The sequence below is a fragment of the Lithobates pipiens genome, unplaced genomic scaffold (genome assembly GCF_037356315.1).
Source record: "Lithobates pipiens isolate NorthernLeopardFrog02 unplaced genomic scaffold, aLitPip1_a1.2 Scaffold_8, whole genome shotgun sequence".
Lineage (NCBI taxonomy): Eukaryota > Metazoa > Chordata > Amphibia > Anura > Ranidae > Lithobates > Lithobates pipiens.
The window spans coordinates 453,305,380-453,328,714 of record NW_027507903.1 but is presented as its reverse complement, the minus strand read 5'-3'; the positions used below and the strand labels follow the sequence as shown (position 1 = coordinate 453,328,714).

General features: G+C 42.6%; 1 protein-coding gene across 1 annotated transcript in view; it reads left to right on the top strand.

The window, feature by feature from the left end:
- Positions 1-23,335, top strand: part of CLINT1 (clathrin interactor 1) — a 131,231-nt gene that overhangs the window by 75,793 nt on the left and 32,103 nt on the right. The window contains exons 3-5 of the mRNA XM_077468413.1: positions 2,649-2,745; positions 14,218-14,326; positions 16,010-16,174. Of these exons, the coding sequence (XP_077324539.1) occupies positions 2,649-2,745; positions 14,218-14,326; positions 16,010-16,174 (371 nt within the window). The remainder of the gene's footprint in view (positions 1-2,648; positions 2,746-14,217; positions 14,327-16,009; positions 16,175-23,335) is intronic.

Here is a 23,335-nt window from a genome sequence, read left to right as displayed (position 1 = left end):
CAAATGTTGTAATAGTGGGTAGGTGAGTGTTAAAGTGAATCTATTGCTTTGCTCTGCCTGGTAAAAAAAAAAAAAAAACACTTTAAAGGAGTTGAAACTAGGGTCAAGGTTTTGTTTTATACAGGCGATCGATGCCTTAGCAGATATACCAGCTGTTGATGTAATTTGACAGTCACCTTTTATTATATATTTTGTATAGGTATGCCAGAACTAGTTATAACTATTGGACTGGTAGAATGGTAATCTAAGATGTAGCATTTAGATGTTATCAGTCAGCAATAGTGCTCATGCACAAAGTAAAGTTGAGAAACAGTACTCTTGAACCAGAAACGTCAGGTTTCGTTTCAATAATCACATGTAAAATAAATTTGAGAATGCCTTTAATAAGAGAGAGAGAAATTGTTATTCAGCTTATGTAAGCGAGTAAAAATGAGATCAATCAAGCAGATGTAGCCATCCAGTATTTCTGGGCTTTGGAATAGTATGACTCAAATCTGTATGTCAACCAGTTGTTCAATTACTGCTGGGATGTGACAATAAAGAGACAGTTGTGATAGTGTCTGTGCCTAGGAATTGCTGTGTAGTTAACATTACAATATCTAACGAATCTACTGGTGTAAATATATTTAAAGGTGAAGTTTAGGGTTTTTATGGCATCATAGTTGCCTAGGTGGATGCAGCATCAGTCCCCCGCTGGCTCTGAAGGCTGAGAACTGAGCGATCAAAGACCACTAATCGCTCGGTGCTCAGCTCACTGGAGCGCTGGGTTGTAGAGGGGGTGTGAGCATATGGTTTAGGGCCCTTTCACATGGGGTGGATCAGTGATGGTCCGCTTGCTCAGCGGGGCTCGCTCCATCGATCCCCGCTGAGCAGGAAGATGACAGGTCTGTCTCTGCACACTGTGCAGGGACGGACCTGTCAGAGCGCCGCTCTCCCCTATGGGAAATTGGATGATGACGGACCGCAGAGTCCATTGTCACTCGATCCGAGGACGGATGGAAAAGTAGGTTTTTCCTCCGTCACACTTTTTCGGATCGGAGCGGGCCGGATATCAGCGGACATGTCACCGCTGACAGACTCTCCATAGACCTCTATGGAGCATCCATTCAGGTTTGCCTGAAAAACTGAAAGGCGGACCTGAACGTATCGGTAGTGTGAAAGAGGCCTTAGGCTCTTAGCGGCTCGCTGAGAGGCTGAACTGTGTGCTGGCTGAATGTCTGGGTGAATCCTGACCATACGGACGTGATCTTTCCCCAGCCTGGAGCGGCTCTGTGACGTCGGCCAACAGTGAGCTTCAGCCAGCTGAAAATGGGTGACAGGAGTGCAGAATGAATTGCACTCTTGTGAGCCACAGTAGAAGTAAAGACACAAGGTTTCCAGTGGCCATTTCACTGGATGAATCCTTTAAAGGGAAGTTTCCATTCTCATGCTTACATGTGTACTTGGTGATGCCATCTTATTCCTCTCTTCCCCTTGTCTAAGTAAACAGCTAGGCCCTTTTCTTCATCTTTACCCCTAATTTCTGATGTATGGAGAGAGTAGTGGCACTTGACTATCAAAGGAAGGGCAGAGAAGGATTTGACATGTGGGCTGTGATTGTAAAACTGGCTTCTACTCTCCCCATCTCTACTCTCTGACTGGACATTTAAAGGCGAAGCACCACACAGAGCACATCTGTCACTTTGCCCTATCCCCCTATCAGCATGCCTCTTGACTTGCCTCTCCCTCCCCCTCTGATCTCTGCTGTACAGACATTACAAGAGGCTGATACCAAGTCAAAGTGAGGGATTTAAACTATACTGCTTGCATTTATAAAAAAAAAGTAATGATTTCCTGATGATTACAGAACTACAATAATGTGTACCTTTTTTATATATGGTATTTGGCTTTAAGCACACGCAAATAATTGCTTTTCTATATCCTGGACACAGATTTACTTTGTGCGTCTTAAATCTTTTTATCAATATTGTCATTTTGTAGAGGCTGTGTAAAATAAAGGAAAAATACTGGTAACTGCATCATCTTTTAGCACACAAGAACGTGCTGATTTTTATCTTTTTACAGGCCACATGACCGTGACTGACTGCATGTGCCTCGTTAGGACCTTTCACACTAGTGCGATTTCTGATGCGATTTGAGTCACACAGTATCGCATGGAAATGGCAATGTTCTCATTGGTGGCTGTTTATATCAATGCAGCACGACTGCAATGCTAGATCAGGGAAGGGTCCTGTGCTACTTTGGCATGATGCAGTATGGTTTTGTGGCCCATAGATGTAAATGGCAAGGTATTCAAATGCGTGTATAGGTGTTTTTGATGCAATATCCAGGGTAGTAGTAGCAGCAGTAGTAAAATTGCGTCCAAAAACGCACAGCACTAAAATCACATGACAGCCGCAAAGCACTCGCAGAGAAAACGCACACCACCTGCACTGCATAATCACATCTCAAATCACATTCAAAACTCATGGCACTAATGTGAACCAGGCTTTAGCTGATTGCATATGTAACATAAATACAACTTGTAAAAAAAAAAAAGTTTGTTTCATGATTGAGCAAGTATGCAGCTCTTTAGTAAGTTCTCTGCTGCCATCTAGAGGTTGTGTGGATAAGTGCAGCAGAATTACAGCCTCTGATTTTCCTTCCAGGGCAACGTTCATGTACGAGCAATTCCCAGAGCTGATGAACATGTTGTGGACAAGGATGCTGAAGGACAATAAGAAGAATTGGCGTAGAGTTTACAAGGTATTGGAGGGATGCTGGTCTGTATGATGTATGTCCGCATATGTGGTGTTTAAATTAAAAGGCATGATTACCTACAGCAAACAATGCAAAGTTAAAGGTTTTTTTTCTTTTTTGATACAAACACAAACTGCAAGTTCAAACTAGTGTGCTCTGCATCACCAGACACATATCGCTGTCGGATTGAAACGGACTGCCTGTCTGTTTCAATCTCACTGTTATCCGATCCGCCAGATGCATGGGTAACAGATCCCCATTTTTCTCTCTTTAGCATACAGAATCATATGTTGGAGGGTGAACAGACACATGTGCTTTGACATTCGCCTCTCCATAGAGAGCAGTGGATGGTTCGATTGAGTCTGCCTGAAAAACTGACAGCCGGAGCAGATCGTACTGTCCGTGTGAAAGGGGTCCTAAAGGTTGTACATAGTGCAAGTTAACAAGAACATTTCAGAGGTACAAACAGAATGGACTATCATAGGGACATTAAACACGGAGATCAGCTTAAGCCGTGTATATTTTATTTTAAATGCTATGTTTCAAAAATTGGAGGGAAGAAAAAGGGAAGAACTTTTTTATTTACAGAGAAAAATAGTATGAGGCGATCGCCAGCTGGCAAAACACTCAAATGTATTAGTTCCCAATGTAGGAAAAAAGTGGGAGTTAAAGAGAAGATATTAATAAGATCACATTGTAATATGGTTGTGAAAGAGGCTCTTGCAGCAGTGCGATTTTCAAAATAGGGGGTTGGGTTACTAATCCCAGAGATGGAGTGGATATAACAAGAGACCTAGGGAGAGATGGGAAATGGAAATAAGGGAAGGAAAGGGGAACTCTCCATATAAAATGTAGAGGTACTGAGGTTGAAAAGCTAATGGCTGGATAGCAGCAAGGGGAAAGAGTGTAGGCAGAGGGATCTGAGAGAAAAGAGAAGCACAGGAGAAAGCAGGAATGAAAGAGTATTTAGGGAGAAGGGGAATAATTGAGAGCCTGGCTGGGTGTCACCAAAGCACAGGCACGTTTTCTTGTCAAAGAGAGCAGACAATAATCTGTTTTGGTTACAATTGTAGTCCAACCAAAGGGTTCAAATTTTCAAGAATTTCAAGTGCCGTTCAATAAAGAGATGAGTTTTCCATGAATCGTAGTACCCATGATCTGCTGCTTCACCTCCAGAAAGTTTAAGGATGACTGTTTCCAGGCTTTTGGGATGGTTTGGCATGTTGCTAGGAAGGTAAGATACCAATTCCAATTACCAATACCATTACCTAATGTGAAATGGCGTGCCTAGGGTGGTTCCACATCCTTAGAAAATGGAGGGGGGCAAAAGTGTTCTCCCTTTTTCATTTGTTGACAGCTGCATTGTTTGAAACCAAGTACCATGGAAAAAAAAGGCAGGAGACGACGAGGTTTGGGTACAGAAATAACTTGCTTATAACACCCTCAGTTTCTGGGGGGGAGGGGGGGGGTCTTACAGAAAGCTTAATATAGGGGGATTGATTACATAATTTCTCTGTGATGACTGTGATGGGTGTAGTACCACCTTCATCACCTCAACTAATACTGAATTACAGATTAGCAAGGTGGCATATGGCTAATGCAAAAGGTAACACAGATCTGCAAGTATGCCTTCATACACAAGTAGTAGTTTGAGTGCTGGATAAAAAAAAAAGATACTTCTGTTTTAAAATTAATATTTCATAATAAACTGAAAGGTGATTACTATTAAGTAACTACTCTTGAAACAGACTAAAGACATCATTTGTCTTGGCATTAATCTGGTTGTGTCTCTAAGATGGCTATTTACAAATGGTGAGGAAATAAAGCATACACACTTGCAGTGCTTGTAGGGAACATTTCACAAAGCAAGACAACTGTGTGAGAAAACTATGATGGTCATCTATTCTCTAAATTATATGCTGCATTACTGACTCTGGCAGTGTTCATTGCCTTGGACCTGGTATGCAGCCTGTGATTTGGGACATGACTGCTTCCTTAAGGTTTGCTTCACAACAGATTTCCGTTAACCACTAGCTGCCCAAGCCAATTCTGGAACTTCTCACATACATGTGAAAAATCAGCATTTTTTGCTAGAAAATTACATAAAACGCCCAAACATTATATATAAAAAGCAGAGCCCTTGGAGAATAAAATGGTGGATGTGTTTTTTTTTTTTTTTTTTTTTTTTTACGATGCAGTATTTGTATGGCAATTTTGGGGAAAAAATATACTTTCATAAATTTTTGTGCACACCAACAATATATAATGCCCATTGTTTTGGAAAATGTAAAAGATGATGTTACACTGAGTGAATAGATACCCGACATGTTACGCTTCAAAATTTCATACGCCTGTGGAATGGTGACAAACCATAAAAAATCTCCATAGGGGACACTTTAAAGGCGTTTACCCATTTAGAGTTACACAGCAAAGGTCTGGTGCTGCTAGAATTATTGCTCATGCTAAGATGTTTGCAGCGATACCTCACATGCGTACTACGATCACCATGTACATATGCAACGCATGGGTTCGCCTTTGCATGTGAGCATCGGGGAGGGAGGAGGGTGACTTTAAAAAAAAAATTTTTTTTTTTTTAAATACATATATTTTTTCCACCTTATCTTTATTTTTATCAACTTTACTGCTATCCCAAGGGATGAACAACATCCCCTGTATGTTTTCTTTATAATGAGATCTTGGGTCTATTAGACCCCTGATCGCTTCTCTGGACTTAAAACTGATTTCAGTTTAATCAGATGCTGTTATAAGCTAATAATTTGTGAACAAAAAACAAAAGTGACAACGCTTGCTGCTTCTGGTTTTATAGATCATGGAGATGATAGATGAACTTCCATTACTCCATCTCTAAGGCAGTGTTTCTCAACTCCAGTCCTCGAGGTGTCCCAACAGGTCATGTTTTCAGACTTTCCATTATTTTGCACAGGTGATTTGATCAGTTTCACTGCCTTAGTAATTGTCACAGCCATTTCATCTGAGGAAATCCTGAAAACCTGACCTGTTGGGGCACCTTGAGGACTGGAGTTGAGAAACACTTTTCTAAGGTATGGTTTCAGTCTTGGTCTTTCCCATTCCACCGGTGGGGGTGGATCTCTTTTCGCCGCATGTAAACGCAATCCAGTCACTTTATAGCTGCTTGGATCACTTCTACGTTATTCAGCATCAGTGGCTGTAAAAAATAAATACCAGGGTCTTAGCTGCAGTCATGACCTCAGTATAACCACTGAAACCCGAGGAGGTGTGGGTACATCCTAAGGTCAGGAAGTGGTTAAAGGACAGAATTCAGTACCTCAAGTCAAATTTGCAATCGAGAACATGTTTGACTTTGACTAAGAAGTACAGGTGATATGCTTTTTTTTTTCGCCTTCTGCGTCCAAGCTGGGACCGAGAGCACCCTGAAAGCTTGCCCTGAGCATTGAAAGGTTAGTGCAGATATAAAAAAAAGTATCACAGACCGTATTCAGTTGTTTTTGATGCAAGTGCATTAATGCCTCTCCAGTCAAGTTTTTTTTTTTTTTTTTTTTTTTTTCAAACCCTAAGGCCCGGTTCACACTAGTGTGATCCCAGACATCTCATGTATCGATTTGCAGATCTCAGCCTGAACCGTGCGTGTGCGTTGCGGGAACCCGCACTGGATTTCCAGGATTCTTACATCACACTAGTGTGAACCGGGCCTTAGTCCTGGAAATCTTTGTGTATTATGTGGGTATTTGCAAAAAAAAAAATAATAATTTATTTGTACAGTTTTAAAAACAAACCTATAAAACGAAGGTCTGAAAAAAATTATTCTATGCAATTCCATATCCTGTGAATAGTGCCATGCTCCTCCTATTTTAAATGGTTCACATCCTCTCATTACACATGGAGCTGTTGGAGGACCTGTTCAGAAAAACCACTGGCTCTTCGATCCTCCTCCATCCTCCTCCATCCTGCCATTTGCAGGACAAGCTGGGCATTTGATCTCGGCTAGGGATGGCCTAGAATTGCCGCTACTGAGCTTGGCTGGAGCAGGGGTGAGCACATTCGCACAGTTTGTACAGCCCCGTAAGGCCACTAGGGGGTGCACAATTCAAATCCAATGAAGACAAAAGTCAGTGCAGGATCTGGAGTGGAGTAGTGGATTACAACAGAACTGAAGTGTTGTGTTGGGACTGTACCTTTTTACAGTTCAAATGTATAGTTTTGATGAGTTGTGGGTTTTTTTTTTTTTTTTTTTAGTTATGTGTAGTACACGCAATGAGAATCTGACAAAATGTTTTTGAAGCGACCTTCCAATAATCTGAAGTGCTCAGCTTTCGAGAGCTGATCACGAAATTTCATCCAAAATTAATTATCATATGGGACAAGTATGAAAAATTTCTTGTACAATAGTAGAACAAATGATTTTTCATCTGTAAAAAAATCGAGTGACCAAGACAGACTATGCTCAGAAACGAAAAATACATCACGGATTGTGTCTGTCATAACTTTAGTAACCTATTTGTTTTCGGTATGAAACTAGCATGCAAACAAAAACAGATGACCATTCGTCCAATATTATCATATGTACCAGGCAGGGAGTATGATTTATACTGTATATACATATTCACTCCCAGCAGTAAATTAAGGAGCCTTGGCAGAAACCAACAAAAAAATGTAAAATGACAAATTTTATTTTAAGAAAGATCTAGGTAGAGGGGGGAGGATTAAACCTTGGGTTTCTATTCCTTACCTATTGATAAAACAAGATGTGGGGGATAATTACTTTCAAGGTGATGTTTGGAAGGGCTAGATCTTTTAAACTTCTATAATTACGCAGAAGGAGTTGGCCCTTTACACCTTTATAAATTCATGTGTAAGCGTAGGTGCTGCTCTGGAGCTATTTGATTTGGGGAGAAGAGAGGGAGAGTGTTCATGTGTACACATGTCTGCTGTCTGGTTTGATGTATGTTACAGAGCAGATGATCTGCTGCTCAAGGTGAAGGGAAGCAGGAAGTATTGGGAGCCTGCAGGGTGCAGCGTACGCTCTCTCCTTGCACTCCCTAGAGAGCTGTACCTGTTAATATTTAATGCCTTTACACACACTAGTTATACATCCAGTCTGTCTTCTGAGGATTTGCTGCCGGGCTCATCCAGGCTCTCTGCTTTTATTTCTAACATTCCCCTCTGTCTTTTTTTTTTTTTTTTTTGTGCAGTGAAATCTTAGTTTTAGTAATCAGAAAATCGAAAGAGCAGGACTTTTGGTATCAAGCCTCCAACGCTGGCAACTTTTGTGTTCCGTCTCAGTTCCTAAGAAGCTGTTAAAGTTTGCATTCACAGAAGCGCACCTCCATCTCTGCTGTGGACAACTATATTTGGAGTATATTTGCCCTTCCACACTGATGTTCTATAGCGATCCATAGACACGATCTTACAGGAGTTCTATAATAACCTCCAGTGTGGTGCTTGTACCATTGCAACTTCTTTTAAGGTGTTTTCGGTTTGCAAGCAGGTATCTGCTTTTCTCATTGTTCATTCTTATAGAAGGGAAACTACAGGGGTTGGACAAAAATGATCGAAATGCCTGTTAAAAGAACAAAAGTGTTTAGTAATCTGGTTTGGACTGTCTTGGGCATCCAAGACGCCCTGAATTTTCCTGGGAATTGACAAATATAAGTCTTGGATAATGGAATCTGATACTAGTCTTCATGCAAAAAAAAAAAGGTCCAGTTCTCGCAGAGATGCTGGAGGAGGAAAACTGGCTGGAAACTTGTTCTCCAAAATTAACCATAGTGGCTCCATGATATTAAGGTCCAATGGCTGCCCAGAAAGGTCTGAGACTTATTCTGCATGCTCATCAAACCACAGTTTGACAATGCCAGCTGCGTGAATTTGAGCATTATGCTTTTGGTAAATGGCGCTGTCTTTGAGTAACAATGCCTGCACTGGGATGCACATGGTCAGCCAAAATTTGTATATCGTCACTGGCAATGACTCTACCTTTCAAGGTGATGATGGGGCCTGTAGAAGACCAAGATATGGCTTCCCAAACCATAGTTGCCTTGCCAGCATGCTTTACCATTCTCACAAGACAGTCCTGTTTGTAAGCTTGGGATGGTGTTTGCCACAGGTAAACACATCCAATGGTGGGGAACAGTGTGCAGCTCAAAACATCAGACCATATTACAGTCTTCCATTGATCGATAGGGCATGATTTATGGATGTTGTACCACTCTCTTCTCTTTTCTGAGCATTACTATCGGTCACTAGTGGTTTGGCAATGGCAACTCGCTCATGACTGTTTTGCTTACGGCCTTCCCTTCAGAGTTTTTGTGGACATGGGCTTTGGAAGACTGAAATTGAGCTCTGCAGTCACTTTTGCAGCAGGTTTTTATTTTTTATTTTTTTTATTCCAGGTCACAATCCTGCGCAATGTCCTTTTTTTTGTTTCTTTTGGTCACCTGACCATGTTGCCCACACTTATGCGACAACGTTTTCCCGGAAACTGTATATGCCGTCATAATCTTTGAATACTGTACCTCGGAAACTTCAGTCCCAGAGGCACACGCTAAGCAGGCACCGACAATTTGCCCTCGTTATAGCTCAGTAAGTTCTGCTATGATGCCATATCACTAGCAGTGCACTCAATGAATTTACGAAAGACTCTCTCTACCTGTTAGCTCGGTGTCTCGTCACACAGCAGAAGCAAGAGAATGTTACACCACTTTTGCATTTAGCGCAAAATGTGTCGTCCATTTCACACCTGCAAATCATGTAGAGTTTCCATTTTTCTCACCCCTTCATGGTGACAGCGGCTCCTCCTCGGTGTGACGGGGTGGTGTGGGGCGGAGTCTCAGTCCGGACCCGCCACACGTGACTCGGCCGACTCCTCCGAATGGAGTGAAGGGCACCCCGAAGCCAGGAGATGCATGCATGTGCAGAGCACAACCTCCAATCACGGCAGCGCTGGAAAGCGGCCTGGCGAGGGCTTGCCACGCCTGCGCTCTTCGGCGGGTCTATCGGAAGGCTGCTGGGTAGAGGGGGGAGGAGGAGCCGAACGCAGCACAGGCGTGTTGCTGGCGGGACGTCAGCTGGGTGGAGAATGCCAGCAGGCGTAGCTGCGTGCTCATGGACGTGGTGCATGCATAGGACACGGGAGGATACACAGGATTCTAAAGGACCGGCAGGGGGGGCAGGTGCAGACTAGGGGTGCAACGGCTCAAAAAACTCACGGATTGGATCGTTCCTCGGATCAGAGTCACGGATCGGATCAATTTTCGGATCAGCAAAAAAAAATAACACTATCCCCGCCCCCCACAGCCACATTGTTTATTTAAATAAAAGGTATAACACTACCCCCCCCCCCCCCCCCCAATAAAATGCAGCTTATTACAAGCATAAAAACAGTCGGCATATCACTGATGATTTGCGCCAAGCTCACCACCGATCAAAGGTCCTCCAAATAGACCGCAGTGATAAGTCCCGGGATGCCTATTGGCGCAAATCTCCATAATAAATGTAGTGGTACCTGCATAAAAAGTTTTGAATGAGGACAGGCAAGGCATCCAGCGTGACTCCTCCAGAATTCCTTCACTTGGGCTGACACAGGCTGAACAACACGCTGGGGGTGACGTCAGCTCGCCGCCACCGGATGTACCAAGTTGGCCGCCAGCTCCGGAGCTAGGCCGAAGCCGCGGCCTTTCCTAAGGTAAAAATAGCGGAGTTTTATCGTCCACGCTATGGGCGGTGTGGTGTGAAAGGGGTCTGAGTATTACAATACCACATGGTAGGACTTTTTCACAGCCTGGCCACATAGAGAGGTCCAACATGCAGGGAGCACCGTCAGGTGTTCTCATCTAACTTTTTGACTACCATTTACACTTTTGAAGGCCCTGGAGAACCAGGACAGTGACACTGATGTGGCCCTAATGACAGGTGGCACTGACACTGACAGATGGCACTAATGTGGCTGATGACACGTAGCACTAATATGTAGCACTAATACGTGGCACTGATGACACGTAGCACTAATACGTGGCACTGATGACAGATGGCACTAATATATGACACTGACACGTGATGTTGAGATGGCACTGATACGTGGCGTACTGATACTGATGACAGATGGCACTGACACGTGGCGATGACAGTGATGTGGCACTAATGACACGTGACACTGATGTGGCACTGATGGTGCGTGACACTGATGACAGATGACACTTATACGTGACACTGGTGACAGGTGGCACTATATTGTCTGTTTGTTTTCACATTTACTGACGCTGCAGCATGAAGCTCTCCCTCCTCATGCGGTTTCCGAAAGGCGAGCCGGCAATAAGAGATGATCTCATATGTTTACATATGAGATCATCTCTCATTGGACACTCAGATTGAGTGCTAAATGACTGCTGTGATAGGCCATTTAATACGATCTGTGATTGGCTGTGTTCAAGGAACACGGGCAACACAGAATTTCCCCGATGCGCGGACACCTAGTGGTTAATATTTGGTAGCACACCCCTTGGAAATATCATATCATATATCAATCGCTTCCTTGTAACCATCTATGAGTTTCTTATACCTCTGTAGTGGAATTTTGGACTACTCTTCTTTCGCCAACTGCTCCAAGTATCTGATTGGAAGTTTTCCTTTTGCCAACTGCTGTTTTGAGATTTCTCCACAGGTGCTCTGTGGCATTTAGAACTTGACTCATTGCTGGCCAATTCTGTACTCTCCAGCGCTTTGTCTTTTTATGGTGTTTTTTGACGTGTGCTTTGGGTCATTGTCCTGCTGTAAGACCCATGGCCTCTGACGGAGACCCAACTTTCTGACATTGGGCCCTACATTGGACCCCAGAATTCTTTGGCAGTCTTCAGATTTTGTAATACCATGCAGACAGTCAAGATATCCAGCGCCTGAAGCAGCAAAGCAACCCCAAAACATCAGTACTATTGCGTACTGCTGGCAGGGAGTGCGAGGAGCCTTCCCCATGTGCAGAATACGATGATTACTCTGGGAGTGATTCGATGAAGAAAAATCTGACAGGCTGGTTGTACTGAAGTCGATGTATGCATGCATGTATATATTCGGTACAACCAGCCTGTTTATCACAATGATACTCAAGAGAAGAATTGAGGGAAAAATTTCAGACCGTAACAAAAACCAGATAAAAGTTCTGACATGCCTTAATTTTTCCAAAACTATAAAGAAAATATTTAGCTTTGTTACACTGCAAGGACTTATTCACATGGGTTCAAAACACCATAAAATAGAGCATGTATTAAAGTGGTTGTAAACCCACAAAAAAAAAAGTCATAATGAGCTTGTATGCATGGCATACTAGCTCATTATGTAATACACCTCTTAGATCGAAGCCCGCGCAGCGGTGCCAGTACACAGCTCCTGCCGGCGACATTGCTTCTGTAGTTACTTATGGGTATCGCATGCTCTGGCTCTGTGATGGCTGGAGCTATGATGACATCACTCCCGTGGGAGCCGCAAGTAACGGCACACTAGCTGAAGCAATGCCGCGAACGTGGTATTGCTTCAGTGCGCATGTGCCGATGACGTCAGCACATGCTGATACAGGGGATATCTCCTAAACTGTGCAGGTTTAGGAGATATCCGGGGTAGCTACAGATGAGCCTTATTATAGGCTTACCTGTAGTAAAGAGTGGTTGTAAAGGTTTTACAACCACTTGCTTTACTGCTACAAGGCGGCTCGCTCGGCTATGCAAGATCATGAATATATATACACGAGTTGCAGCTTCGGGTAAGGGGCATGCACATGCCACCTTGGCTGTGTTGTCATTCGCTACAGCACAAGCTGTAAGGTCCTGCTCTTTGTGTCTTTATATTTCACAGCACAAGCTGATTAGCTTGTCCTGACCAGTGATTTATGGCTGGAAACCGCCGATCGGCTAAGCGAATTACAGAAGGGAATCATTGATATGTACAGATGACTGTATGCAACACCTGTGTCTCTCTCGGGCACAGAAATGGGCACATTTTGTATGGTGTTTTGTAGCATGAGAGTTGCAGAGTACCCATTCCAAAAAATTGCACTTGGCACATTTCCTAAGCAGCCCTAACATATTTCTCCTTTCCGGACAGTGGGTGAAACAAAGTATTCGCATAACCCCAAATTAGGAGTACTGCTCTCATTTTTGGGATATATAATGGAATGAGACATTTACTGTACTTTGCACTTATTCAGTTGGAGGGTTTTCTGATTGTTTGTTCCTTCTCACCATATACTCTGAAAAAAAATGTGTGTGTGTGTGTGTGTATATATATATATTTATAATAATTTATTAGTAGGAAAGAGTTTAAAAACAATTGTGCCTTTTTAATTGTTTGCGACCCCACTGAAATGTTCTACCACTGACATCAGAACTAGAAAGAGGAGAGCAGTTGTCACCAGCAGGACATGAAGGCCAAGACCGTAATAAAACATTGATAGAATTTCTCATCCTTTACTTCTGTACTAAAATGTATACTTTTTTCTTTTTCTGTGAAAACCAAACAGGGGTTCAAATCCTTCCCAGGTCTACCCAAAAGAAGATTTAAGGACTTGGAACTTAAAATGTCAAGGGATTAATTTCAGAGCATTAGTAGTATTAGTAGTATTATTAGTAGTAGTAGTAGTATTAGGTGCGAGTTGGTTTTACACTAGCTTTTAGATGTAAGAAACCATAAAGCACAGTCCCTATGCAGACAGCATAGTGTGCATATGAAATTAGCAAACATGTATAGTTGCGTTATTCTCAGAAGGATTTTTTGAAACATTAGGAAACCTTGACAATATGATTTGCAACAAGCTGACCACCCTCACATATGTTATATACAATAAAAAAAAAAAACATAGATAAGCCTAGAGGGGAGAGGACATTGCAGGGTAATTTGGCCTGAGTGTGTATGATAAACAGTTGCTTCAGACTATCTTTGTTGCCCAAAGCAATAACCCAAAATCAAGATTACAAATAGCCTATCAAGAAGAAAAAAAAAAACGGAATCCCAGGTTTTGTTTCTATATTTCCCTGCAGTGCATTTTCTGCCACTAGATGTCCTCAGTCTGACTAGTATCATTCAGCCCACTTCCTCCTAGCCTAGGTTATCCTGGGGCCACCCCAGCCTGTGACTGCACAGTGAAAGAAGAAGCAGCAGTGATGAGTTCATATCTATATCGCTCTGCTTTTTCCTCATGTTAGTGTGCTTTTTGTCAGCACATGAACTGATTGGCTCTTTGTACCGCTTCTTCCTCTCGCATGCCAGCCCTGCTGTACAAGGACTGAAAGAGGCTGATAACCAAGTCAAATTAATGTATTTACACTGCGTTTTTTTTTTTAACCTTTTAATTATGTATTGATGAATACAGATCTGCATTAATTTATATGTTTCATATCTGCTTTGAGTTCAGCTTTAATTATTGTATCAATGTTATGTTAATTTCTGTAGTGAAAATGACTCCTGTCCACATCTTTTCTCTCCCCTTCCTCCCAGTCCTTGCTGCTGCTGGCGTACCTCATACGGAACGGATCAGAGCGGGTCGTCACAAGCGCCAGAGAGCACATTTATGACTTGCGATCCTTGGAAAATTACCACTTTGTAGGTGAGTATTAGCAAAGAAGAAGAAAAAAAATGGTTGGGGGAGGCAAATTAAAGCGGTTGTTGGACTTGTCAGTCACCTGAACGTCTTCACAGGCTGCCGAGGCCTAATTGGGCCCGAGCCGCTGCAGGCTGTATGAAGAACAGATTCCAAGACACGGGGCCCTAGAGTATTAATTAGCGCGGAGAAGAACTTTTGCCGAGAGGAGAAAGCTAATAACAACACCAGCAAGCACAACACGAGCGGCACGGGTTTATATTAAAATATGCACCAACGGCTGGTCCCCTGTGGCGGCAGAAAGAAAAGACAGGGCTTTAATTATACACCGGGAAAAAGGTCGGCCCTCCAACACACAAGCACGGCCGTTTGAAGCTCGGTTTATTCTATCTCAGTATCCCTCTAGCCTGCGCCAAGTCGTATTTACTGTGCAAAGGAAAGTCAGGGTGTGTTTTGAATGCATTAAAATAAAAAAATAAAAGCATTTGCTTAGAGAGGAGGCGGCCGAGGCAATATTATATCACCCAAGAGAAGTGGCTGGGTGTTTTGCAGCCAGGTTATCCGCAATTAGGAGCGGATGGAGCGCTCTGTGTGTTGTCTGCCCAGTAAAACGTGTTAATTTGCCTGAAATTTACTTTTTTGTGCGCTGACGCTGAGCCTTTATGGGGGGGGGGGGGGGGGGTATAAGTTGTGAAATTTAATTTGCTATTTTTTTTCTTATATAGTTTTTAACTAATATAACTGCCCCAAATACCTTGTAGAAACCTGTGACATGTCTGCACAGACTTTCACTCTCCTCTCCTACTTTCCCTAATATGAATCCTTATAGCCTCCTTTCCTAGAATTGCAGCCCTGATGACACACTTTGGTGCATGCATGCCATTTACTTAAGGCTCCTGTCACATGAGCCGCGCCGATCAGGGTCCGCCTGTCCGTTTTTAAGGCAGACCAGGTTGGATCCTCCATTCACCTCTCTGGAGCATCTACATCCGATCTAGCAAAAACAAATGAAAGGGGATCCGTTCTGCATCTGGCCAGATCAGAGGGCAGTCTGGTGTAAACAGAAAGCCAGTCTGTTTACATCCGACTGCCTATAGTGCAGAGTGGGCTGTGTCTGTGTTCGCTTCGCATAAGCGGAGCAGACATGTCCGGTCATTTGCCTGCTCCGCTCAGCAGGGGATAAACGTATGGATTCCCTGCTGAGAAAAATGAACCCGGCCATGTGAAAGGGGCCTAAGGGGGGTGGCTGCAAGAACCAGGAAGACAGTCTGCTGGTCTCAAGCAGCCATCTTGGAGAGCAAGATGGCTGCTTGGGACCGGGTAAGAGCAGTGGAGTGGTGAATCAGTTCAGCATTTCGCTATATGTATGCCTTTTCTTACTATAGATAACCCAGCAAGCCAAGTAAGATGGGATTGGATAAAAAAAAAAAATGGGGGGGGGGGGGGGGGGGAGAGAGTCAAGTTTCTCTTTAATGTGCACAGGTTCACTTTCGGCTCCATAGTATTGATTCTGAAGCAGTTTTTGGTATATGCAGGCTACACAAGTGAGAGCTGCTTTTGTGTATCTGACTACTTCTCTGCACATTTGTATTATAGGCAGTGCCCCAGGCTTCTTACATCTTGGGGCTGTTGCCATAATAATGAATTGCCTCACAAGGCTTGGGTGGATTTACATTTTCTATTTCCTAGATGAAAATGGCAAAGACCAAGGCATCAACATCCGGCAGAAGGTGAAGGAAATGGTGGAGTTTACCCAAGATGATGACCGGCTTCGGGAGGAACGCAAGAAAGCCAAGAAGAACAAGGACAAATATGTTGGCGTGTCTTCAGAGAGTGCAGGGGGGTTCAGATACAGTGAGTACCGTGTGTGTGCTGCACATGGTGAGGCCGGTGGCAGTCAGTGATTATAGCTTGGCATTGTTTGGGCATACTTCAATGGAAGACCTTTACATCAGGACACTTTAGTGACTTTTTAGCAATTAACTGTATTAAATGGAAAGTGAGTGAACAGATGAGAAATTCAAATCAATATTTGGTGTGACCACTTTTTGCCTTCAAAACAGCATCAATCTTCTAGGTACAATTTCACATAGTTTTTGAAAGCAGATAGCAGATAGGTAGGTTGTTAGAGATATCTTGGAGAACTAACCACAGATCTTCTGGGGATGCAGGCTGCCTCAAATCCTTCTGCCGCTTCATGTAACCCCAGTCAGACTTGGTGATGTTGAGATCAGGGCTCTGTGGAGGCCAAGCCATCATTTCTTGTTCTTCTTTATGCTGAAGATGGTTATTAATGAGATTGGCTGTATGTTTGGAGCCTTATAAAAATATATGATTAACACTTCTATTTCTGAAAGCATTCTTAGTTTACAGAATTTCCTCACACCTGCATAACACTTTTGCATAATAGTATCTAGTTATATAAAAACAAGATACAACGTGATATAATAAAAATAAGATACACAGTGATATTAAGTTTACAAGTTCCAGCCTTCAGTGAGGTCAGAGGGTAATTTCAGTCCTTTCATTGTGAATATAATCTTAATTAAGGAGGAGCTCCAGTGTGTTTGCAGACCCCACATGCAGAGCCCGCCAGGAAGTCAGCGCTGCTAGAATCACAGGCAGTGAGACATTTCCCAATCTCTGCAGCTGCGCATCGGGGCAATGTCTCACTTCCTGTGATTAGCGCAGCGTGGTGCCTACTTCCCGGTGGGCTCTGGACGTGGGGTGTACGAACACGCCGGAGCTCATCCTTAATCTTAATACATTTTCCCTTGTGTTGGAAAACATTTTTTCCAACCTTTATGGAAATCGTTCTGAATTGTAAATCACTTGTTTACAGCATGCCTCCTCTAGCCAGAGGAATAGCTAGCTGCACTCATTATTATTTGATGGCGGTGTAGTATATCCATGCATAATCTCCCAAATGTTTGTTTATAATCCATTTCTATTACGCTGTAATACCGTGCAGGGAACATGCTTCAGGTACTAGCAAGGTCTGTGCACGGGGCTTTTTAGGCATCTGACTCTTTGTGTCTATTTTCTGACACGCTGTCTTCCTGTATTTTTTTTATACAACTGTGTTCTTGTGCTTTTAATAGTTACTGGATAATAGGATAACAGAGAGATTCCTTTCCATAGTCAGAAGGTTTTAGTTGGCATCTGTGCTTAGTTCCTTATTTGAATTACTTGCATAAAGAAAGTGACTCCTCACAAAAGTATTGGCCTGTGAATAGTACAGTTCATAAGCAGGAAGTTTTATTACATGCATTATTAGGCTTTGTTCACAAAAAACAAAAAATCTGGCCATAGAAGTCTTGAGTTTTGGCCAATTCAGAAGAAATTGGACAAAGTGTAAAAATTGACTGAGCCTGATGGAAAATCATAAGATGACCAGTGACTGGATACTGTCAGATGCTGCCACTACTCAGCATCGCTGTTATCGGCCGTGGCTGCCCAAATATAGTACTCCTCCATTTTTCCTGAAGCTGTGTATGGCTACCTTGTAGCCGAACACAACCTAAAATTTAGAAAATTGCAAGCAGGCATCTAGCGAATGTACACTGAGTCACGTATTTTGGACACTGGCTGTGCTGAAATTGCGGACTCCTGTGCACGTGCGTTTGATCATATCATCCCTTGCCAACCAGTCAAGTTGTCTAAAACCTGGCACCCAGGAGTAGCACGGGGTGAAGATGATGGCTACTGATGCAGAATATAACCACCGTATCACTGGAGGGTGAGGGTGATTATCTTTTGGACTTTAGCTCCGCTCTAACACACCAGTATAAGGACTTGCGTTTTTTGAAAGTAACAATTATTTAGAGCTGAATCAATTGGGATTTGAAACTTAGTTTCATGGTTAAAATACAAATCTTTTTCCTCGTGTTTAAACCTTTAATTGAATCTGTTGTGTGCTGTGGAGCTAATAGAGTTGATGAACTGTCCAGGTACTGCAAGCTCTTTTATCAAAGCTCCCCTTATTTTTCTGCACACAGGGACAGGAAGCGAGGTTGAATCTCACTATTTAGGTCATGAACAATGGTTAACTTGAAATGTTTCATATATTGCAGATTACCAGTCTTTAGAATGTGGTGGCTGCATTTGTTTCCCCTTTTCAGGCATTTTCCTTTATTTTTACCTGGTAATCTTTCCAGTAACACACTTTGTCTTTGGGTGAAAAGGCTCACCTATCATAATACATACATACACAGCAACATTGTTGTCACCCTGTGCCCTCAAAGAGCTTACAATCTAAAGTCCCTAACTCACATACACATACTGGGGTCAATTTAAACAGGAGCCAATTAACCTACAAGCGTGTCTTTGGAGTACCCAGAAGAAAACCCACACACCCACAGGGAGAATGTGCAAACTCTATGCAGTAAGTGCCATAGTTGGCTTTCAAACCAGTGACCCTAGTGGAAGTGCTAACCACTTAGCCGCTGCACTGCCCATTGTTAAGTTAAAGAATAAGTTCACCTTTATAAAAAGAATTGCACATCTTTTGCAGATGATAAAAAAAAGATTTTTTTGGAGCCTTTAAACCACTGCACCCACAATCAGCAGATAACGGGTGCAATTTCAGGTTCTTGTAGACTGTCAATGTAGCTGTCAGCCTGTACCTCGTATGGGCAGGCAGTTACAGAATGACAGGAAAGGTCATTGAACTACCTAGAGCACTCATCAGTGCCTTGGTAGTTTGTTGAGAACTACAAGCTGTCAGCCCTAATGGCTGACTGTAGTTGTAGTTCTCCCATTCACAGAACTCTGTGAATGAATGATGCAGCCGTGCACGTGGGGCCCTGCGTGGCTATGGGGAGAAGATCCCTGGCCCACTGTCACAATTAGAAATGCAATCTGGGAGAGGCTGCAGTAGCTGAAACATGTCACATTCTCCACCCTAAAAACGGATGGAACATGTAAAATCTTCCTTAAGGTAAACTTATCTTTTAAGTTAATTAGAACCTTAACAGCTGACAGGATAGATGGGTATTTTTACCTGTCTGGCAGGCCAGGAGACCTGATTTTTCTGTGCTGCTGTTAAGGTATACTTCCAGGTCTTGCCCCTCCCCCAGCCTGTGAAAGGAAGAACAACACCGATTAGCTCATCTGTCCATGTGCTGCTTCTCCCTCTCCCGGAGCTTGGAAATACAGGGATTACAAGAATCTGATGGCCACTTTTAATCCATGTTCTTACACTGTTTTTCTTCTAAACAATTGTAAGAATTTATTATTGATCAGAGCTCCATTCATTTAAATTTCATGTTACCGCACTTGAACACTCTATTGAGAGGCATGGTGGAAGATGGGACTTGTAGTCTTGTCATTCACAAATCCTGTGAATGGATCTGTGAATGGAGGACACTGCTGTGCAGTCAGAACCACACACAGCTGTGTCAAAACAAAACAGAATTGTACAGGGTGAAGCAACCAACAAACAAGTAAGGTAAGTGGAGGGCTTTTTGAGGTTGGGAGTTGGATACATTTGCGTGTAATATGAAACATGGTGTGAAATGTGAACTATGCCTTTGAGATAGCTTTTAGATGCTTGCTCTTCCTGAAAAATACATTTCTACTATAACAAAGTCAGGAAAGTTCCCATTGTATGAACATCTGCACTTGCTACATGCGATCAGTTATTTTAGGCTGCCTGTAATTACTCAGAAAATCAAGTGTCTATAGAACAATCGCCCTGACACCCCTCCAGGTCTCCCCTTGAAGTATGCCACTCGAGCTTGTGCTATTTTGATTTGCTGTGTCCATCTGTACCCACCGTCTGTGCAGCACAGACATGGGTTGCTGCATCTGTACCTCTCTGCTCTACCTGCTCATTCCTTTTCTATCTTCTTTGAATGCATTTGCCACCTTGTAGCTTTGTGGAATGAATGTATGTAAACTAGAGGAAATGAGTGTTAATTGCCAGCTGAAATCCTTGTCAAGATTGGAAGAGTGTTTTGAAATTCATGTCAAGGCACACCAACAGGTCATGTTTTCAGGATTTCCCTCAGATGAAACGACTGTGGTAATTACTAAGGCAGAGAAACTGATTAAATCACCTGTGAAAAATAATGGAAAGCCTGAAAACATGACCTGTTGGTGCGCCTTGTGAACTGGAATTGAGAAACACTGGATTTGAAGATTAGAGCTGGTGCCCGATTTGTCTACTAGCCTAGGTTTCCACTACTGTGACCTGCAAGTTGCGTGATTTTGCTGCTATTTTGATGTGACTTGAAGCAATAACTGTGTATTCTTTAACCTTAACTTGCATCAAAGTAGTGCAGGGACTACTTTGAAGTCACAAAGATATGAACGGTACTCATTGGAAATCATGAGGTACGACTTGTCATGCGACTTTGCAGTCCCAAGTCGCATGACAAGTCGCACTAGTGGAAACATAGCCTTATAGTCAATGCTTACATTTTCCTTTTTTATATATATATATATATATATATATATATATATATATATATATATATATATATATATATATATATATATATATTATATAATATACACCAGCCCTGATATATTGAGAAGGTTTCCCAGGGATTTAAAGGGGACCTTTGCTAAGAAAAATATGGAAGCTGCTAGCACTATTACTACTTTTAGAGAATACCAGTTGCTTGGCTGTAAAGCTGCTACAGTGGCATTGATACCTCATTGACCTGTAACTAGGGTTGGGAATCGTGACTTCAGTGGTTGTATACGTGTTCTAGTTATGTGGCACAAAGAGCAGTAAAGCCATTGACAGCCTGGAAACTGGTATTTTTAGGAGGAGGTCAGCAGTTGAAGCTTCTATATCACCATCAGTAAATGGTTCCTTAAAATTGTATGTAAACCCAAAATCTATTTTTAATTTTTTTTTTTTTTTTTTTTTTGTGTGTGTATTTTGCATCATCCACTGTATTCAGTTTTCTCAAGTAAATCAAGTGAATCTGTTGTGAAGTTCCTTACCTGGGGATCCTACCAGTAACAGCACTTCTGTTGTAGGCTGTGAAGGCGTTAAGCCACTGCCTCAATTTGCATCTGCGTTGTCAGGCCTCTGCCTTCTATGCACACTCCTGCAGTTTGTGTATCGGGTCTGCTGGAGGCAACAGATTCACAGGAACTTAAATTAGATGAACTCCAGCCTTACTTTCAGTCTTGCATAGGTCTACAGCAGGAGTGCCCAACCTTTTGAAGAGTGAGGGCCACCTAAGCGACTTGGTAACCGGTCGCGGGCCACAATGAGCGGAGCGGGTGCGTGGCAGCCCACTCTACTCTATAGAGCCCACTTTTTCTTTTTTTTTTTTTTTTTTGTGCGGATCGGATTGGAGGTAGGCGTTTGTAAGTGGACACAAGTCCATTTACATCTTCTACTTTTTAGAGGTGAATGGAGGGTCCAGTTGGGTCGGACTCACTGTGTGAAAGGGGCCTATGGTTCAGTGCAGGTAACCCCCAGGTGCACTGCTCTGCGCCTGCGGATCGGTTTGAAAGCAGCCCAGTAACCACTGCAAAACAGATATGCCCATATATACACACTGATTTTAGTGATAAACTTAATATCAATAACCAAATTCTATTCCATCACAGATCAGGAGGTCGCGGGCCACATCAGAGGGGTCTGTGGGCCACATGTGGCCCCCGGGCCACAGGTTGGGCACCCCTGGTCTACAGGCTCATTTTCTGTACTTCAGATTGCTTGATCTGATTGCACTGCACACTGAACTTTTTACAGTGTGCATTAAAAGCTGCAGCAAGTCAGATAGAGCCCACCTAATTTTCTTGCTGTTTTCATTAAATCCAACATCATTTAACTTTCTTCTCCAGCCTTATTGTCCCTGGCTCATAATTACTCGGTCTAAAATAAAGTATTTAAAGCGGTTTTATACCCGCACAAAATTTTTTTTTTTTTTTTAAACTGCATGGAAAAAGGCATAATGAGCTAGTATGTGATTAGCTGCAGCCGAGATGTCATCACTCCCGCGCATGCACGCGGAAGCTTCTTTCCAGCAAGGTCCGGCAGCGTCTGCCAGATCTTCAGCCGGACTTTCACAGCGCATGCTCCGCTGACGTCAGCGGCTTCATGCAAAGTGAATATCTCCTTAACTGTACAAGTTTAGGAGATATTCATTTTACCTACAAATAAGCCTTACCTATAGGCTTACCTATAGGTTAAAAATATTAAAAAAAAAGGGTATACAACCACTTTATTGAAAACGGGTTTAGTTTAATCATTAGCACGTTGATGAGATGGACAAGAAAAAAACTGTGAATATAAGGAGATTAAACTTCAGCTTTAAAGAGACCCTGTTACCAGATTTAAAAATTTGCAGTTAAAAGAATTGAAAAATCAAGTATTTTATTTGCTTACAATGTTTTTTTCCTTTCCGGGAATGACTTTGTAAGTGAATACAATTTGCCCCTGAACATGTTAGAAAATTTGACTATTGCAGGAACAGTCAATTTCCTAGTGGATCCCTTCCCTTCTTGCACATCATAGCCCTCTCCTTTTCTGGGGGCACTGTTAAAAGAAAAAAAAAAAAAGGTAAATGGCATTGTTTAATTATGGTTTGTGCTGACCCAGCTCTTCTGCTCCTCTTCTCGGCTTGCTACATAACGTTTCTGGAGATACTGACGGTGAAGGGAAATACTATAGCGTCACGTGAGTGACTGCTGCAAGGCTGCTGATATCACATCCAAGATGGATTGTCAGCAGCAGGGTCTTTAAACCATATACAGTGAGTATAGTATCACACATACTGGAAAATAGATGTTGGGTTTACATATACTTTTAACTCTTTCGACCTACTCTGTGAAGGGGGCAGTTGAGTGGTTACTGCCCTGAAGTCAGCTTCCACATGTTAGCCAAGGGCCGTATGAAGATTAATTATACGAATGGCCTGGATGGACTGGTTATTAGCAATGAGCTGCATTAAGATCTACTCGCTTCTTCAAATATCTATTGAAACTCTTCTCTAGCAGCCAGCTGATTTCAGCAAGGATTCAGGCTAACCTTGTGTGACCTATGGA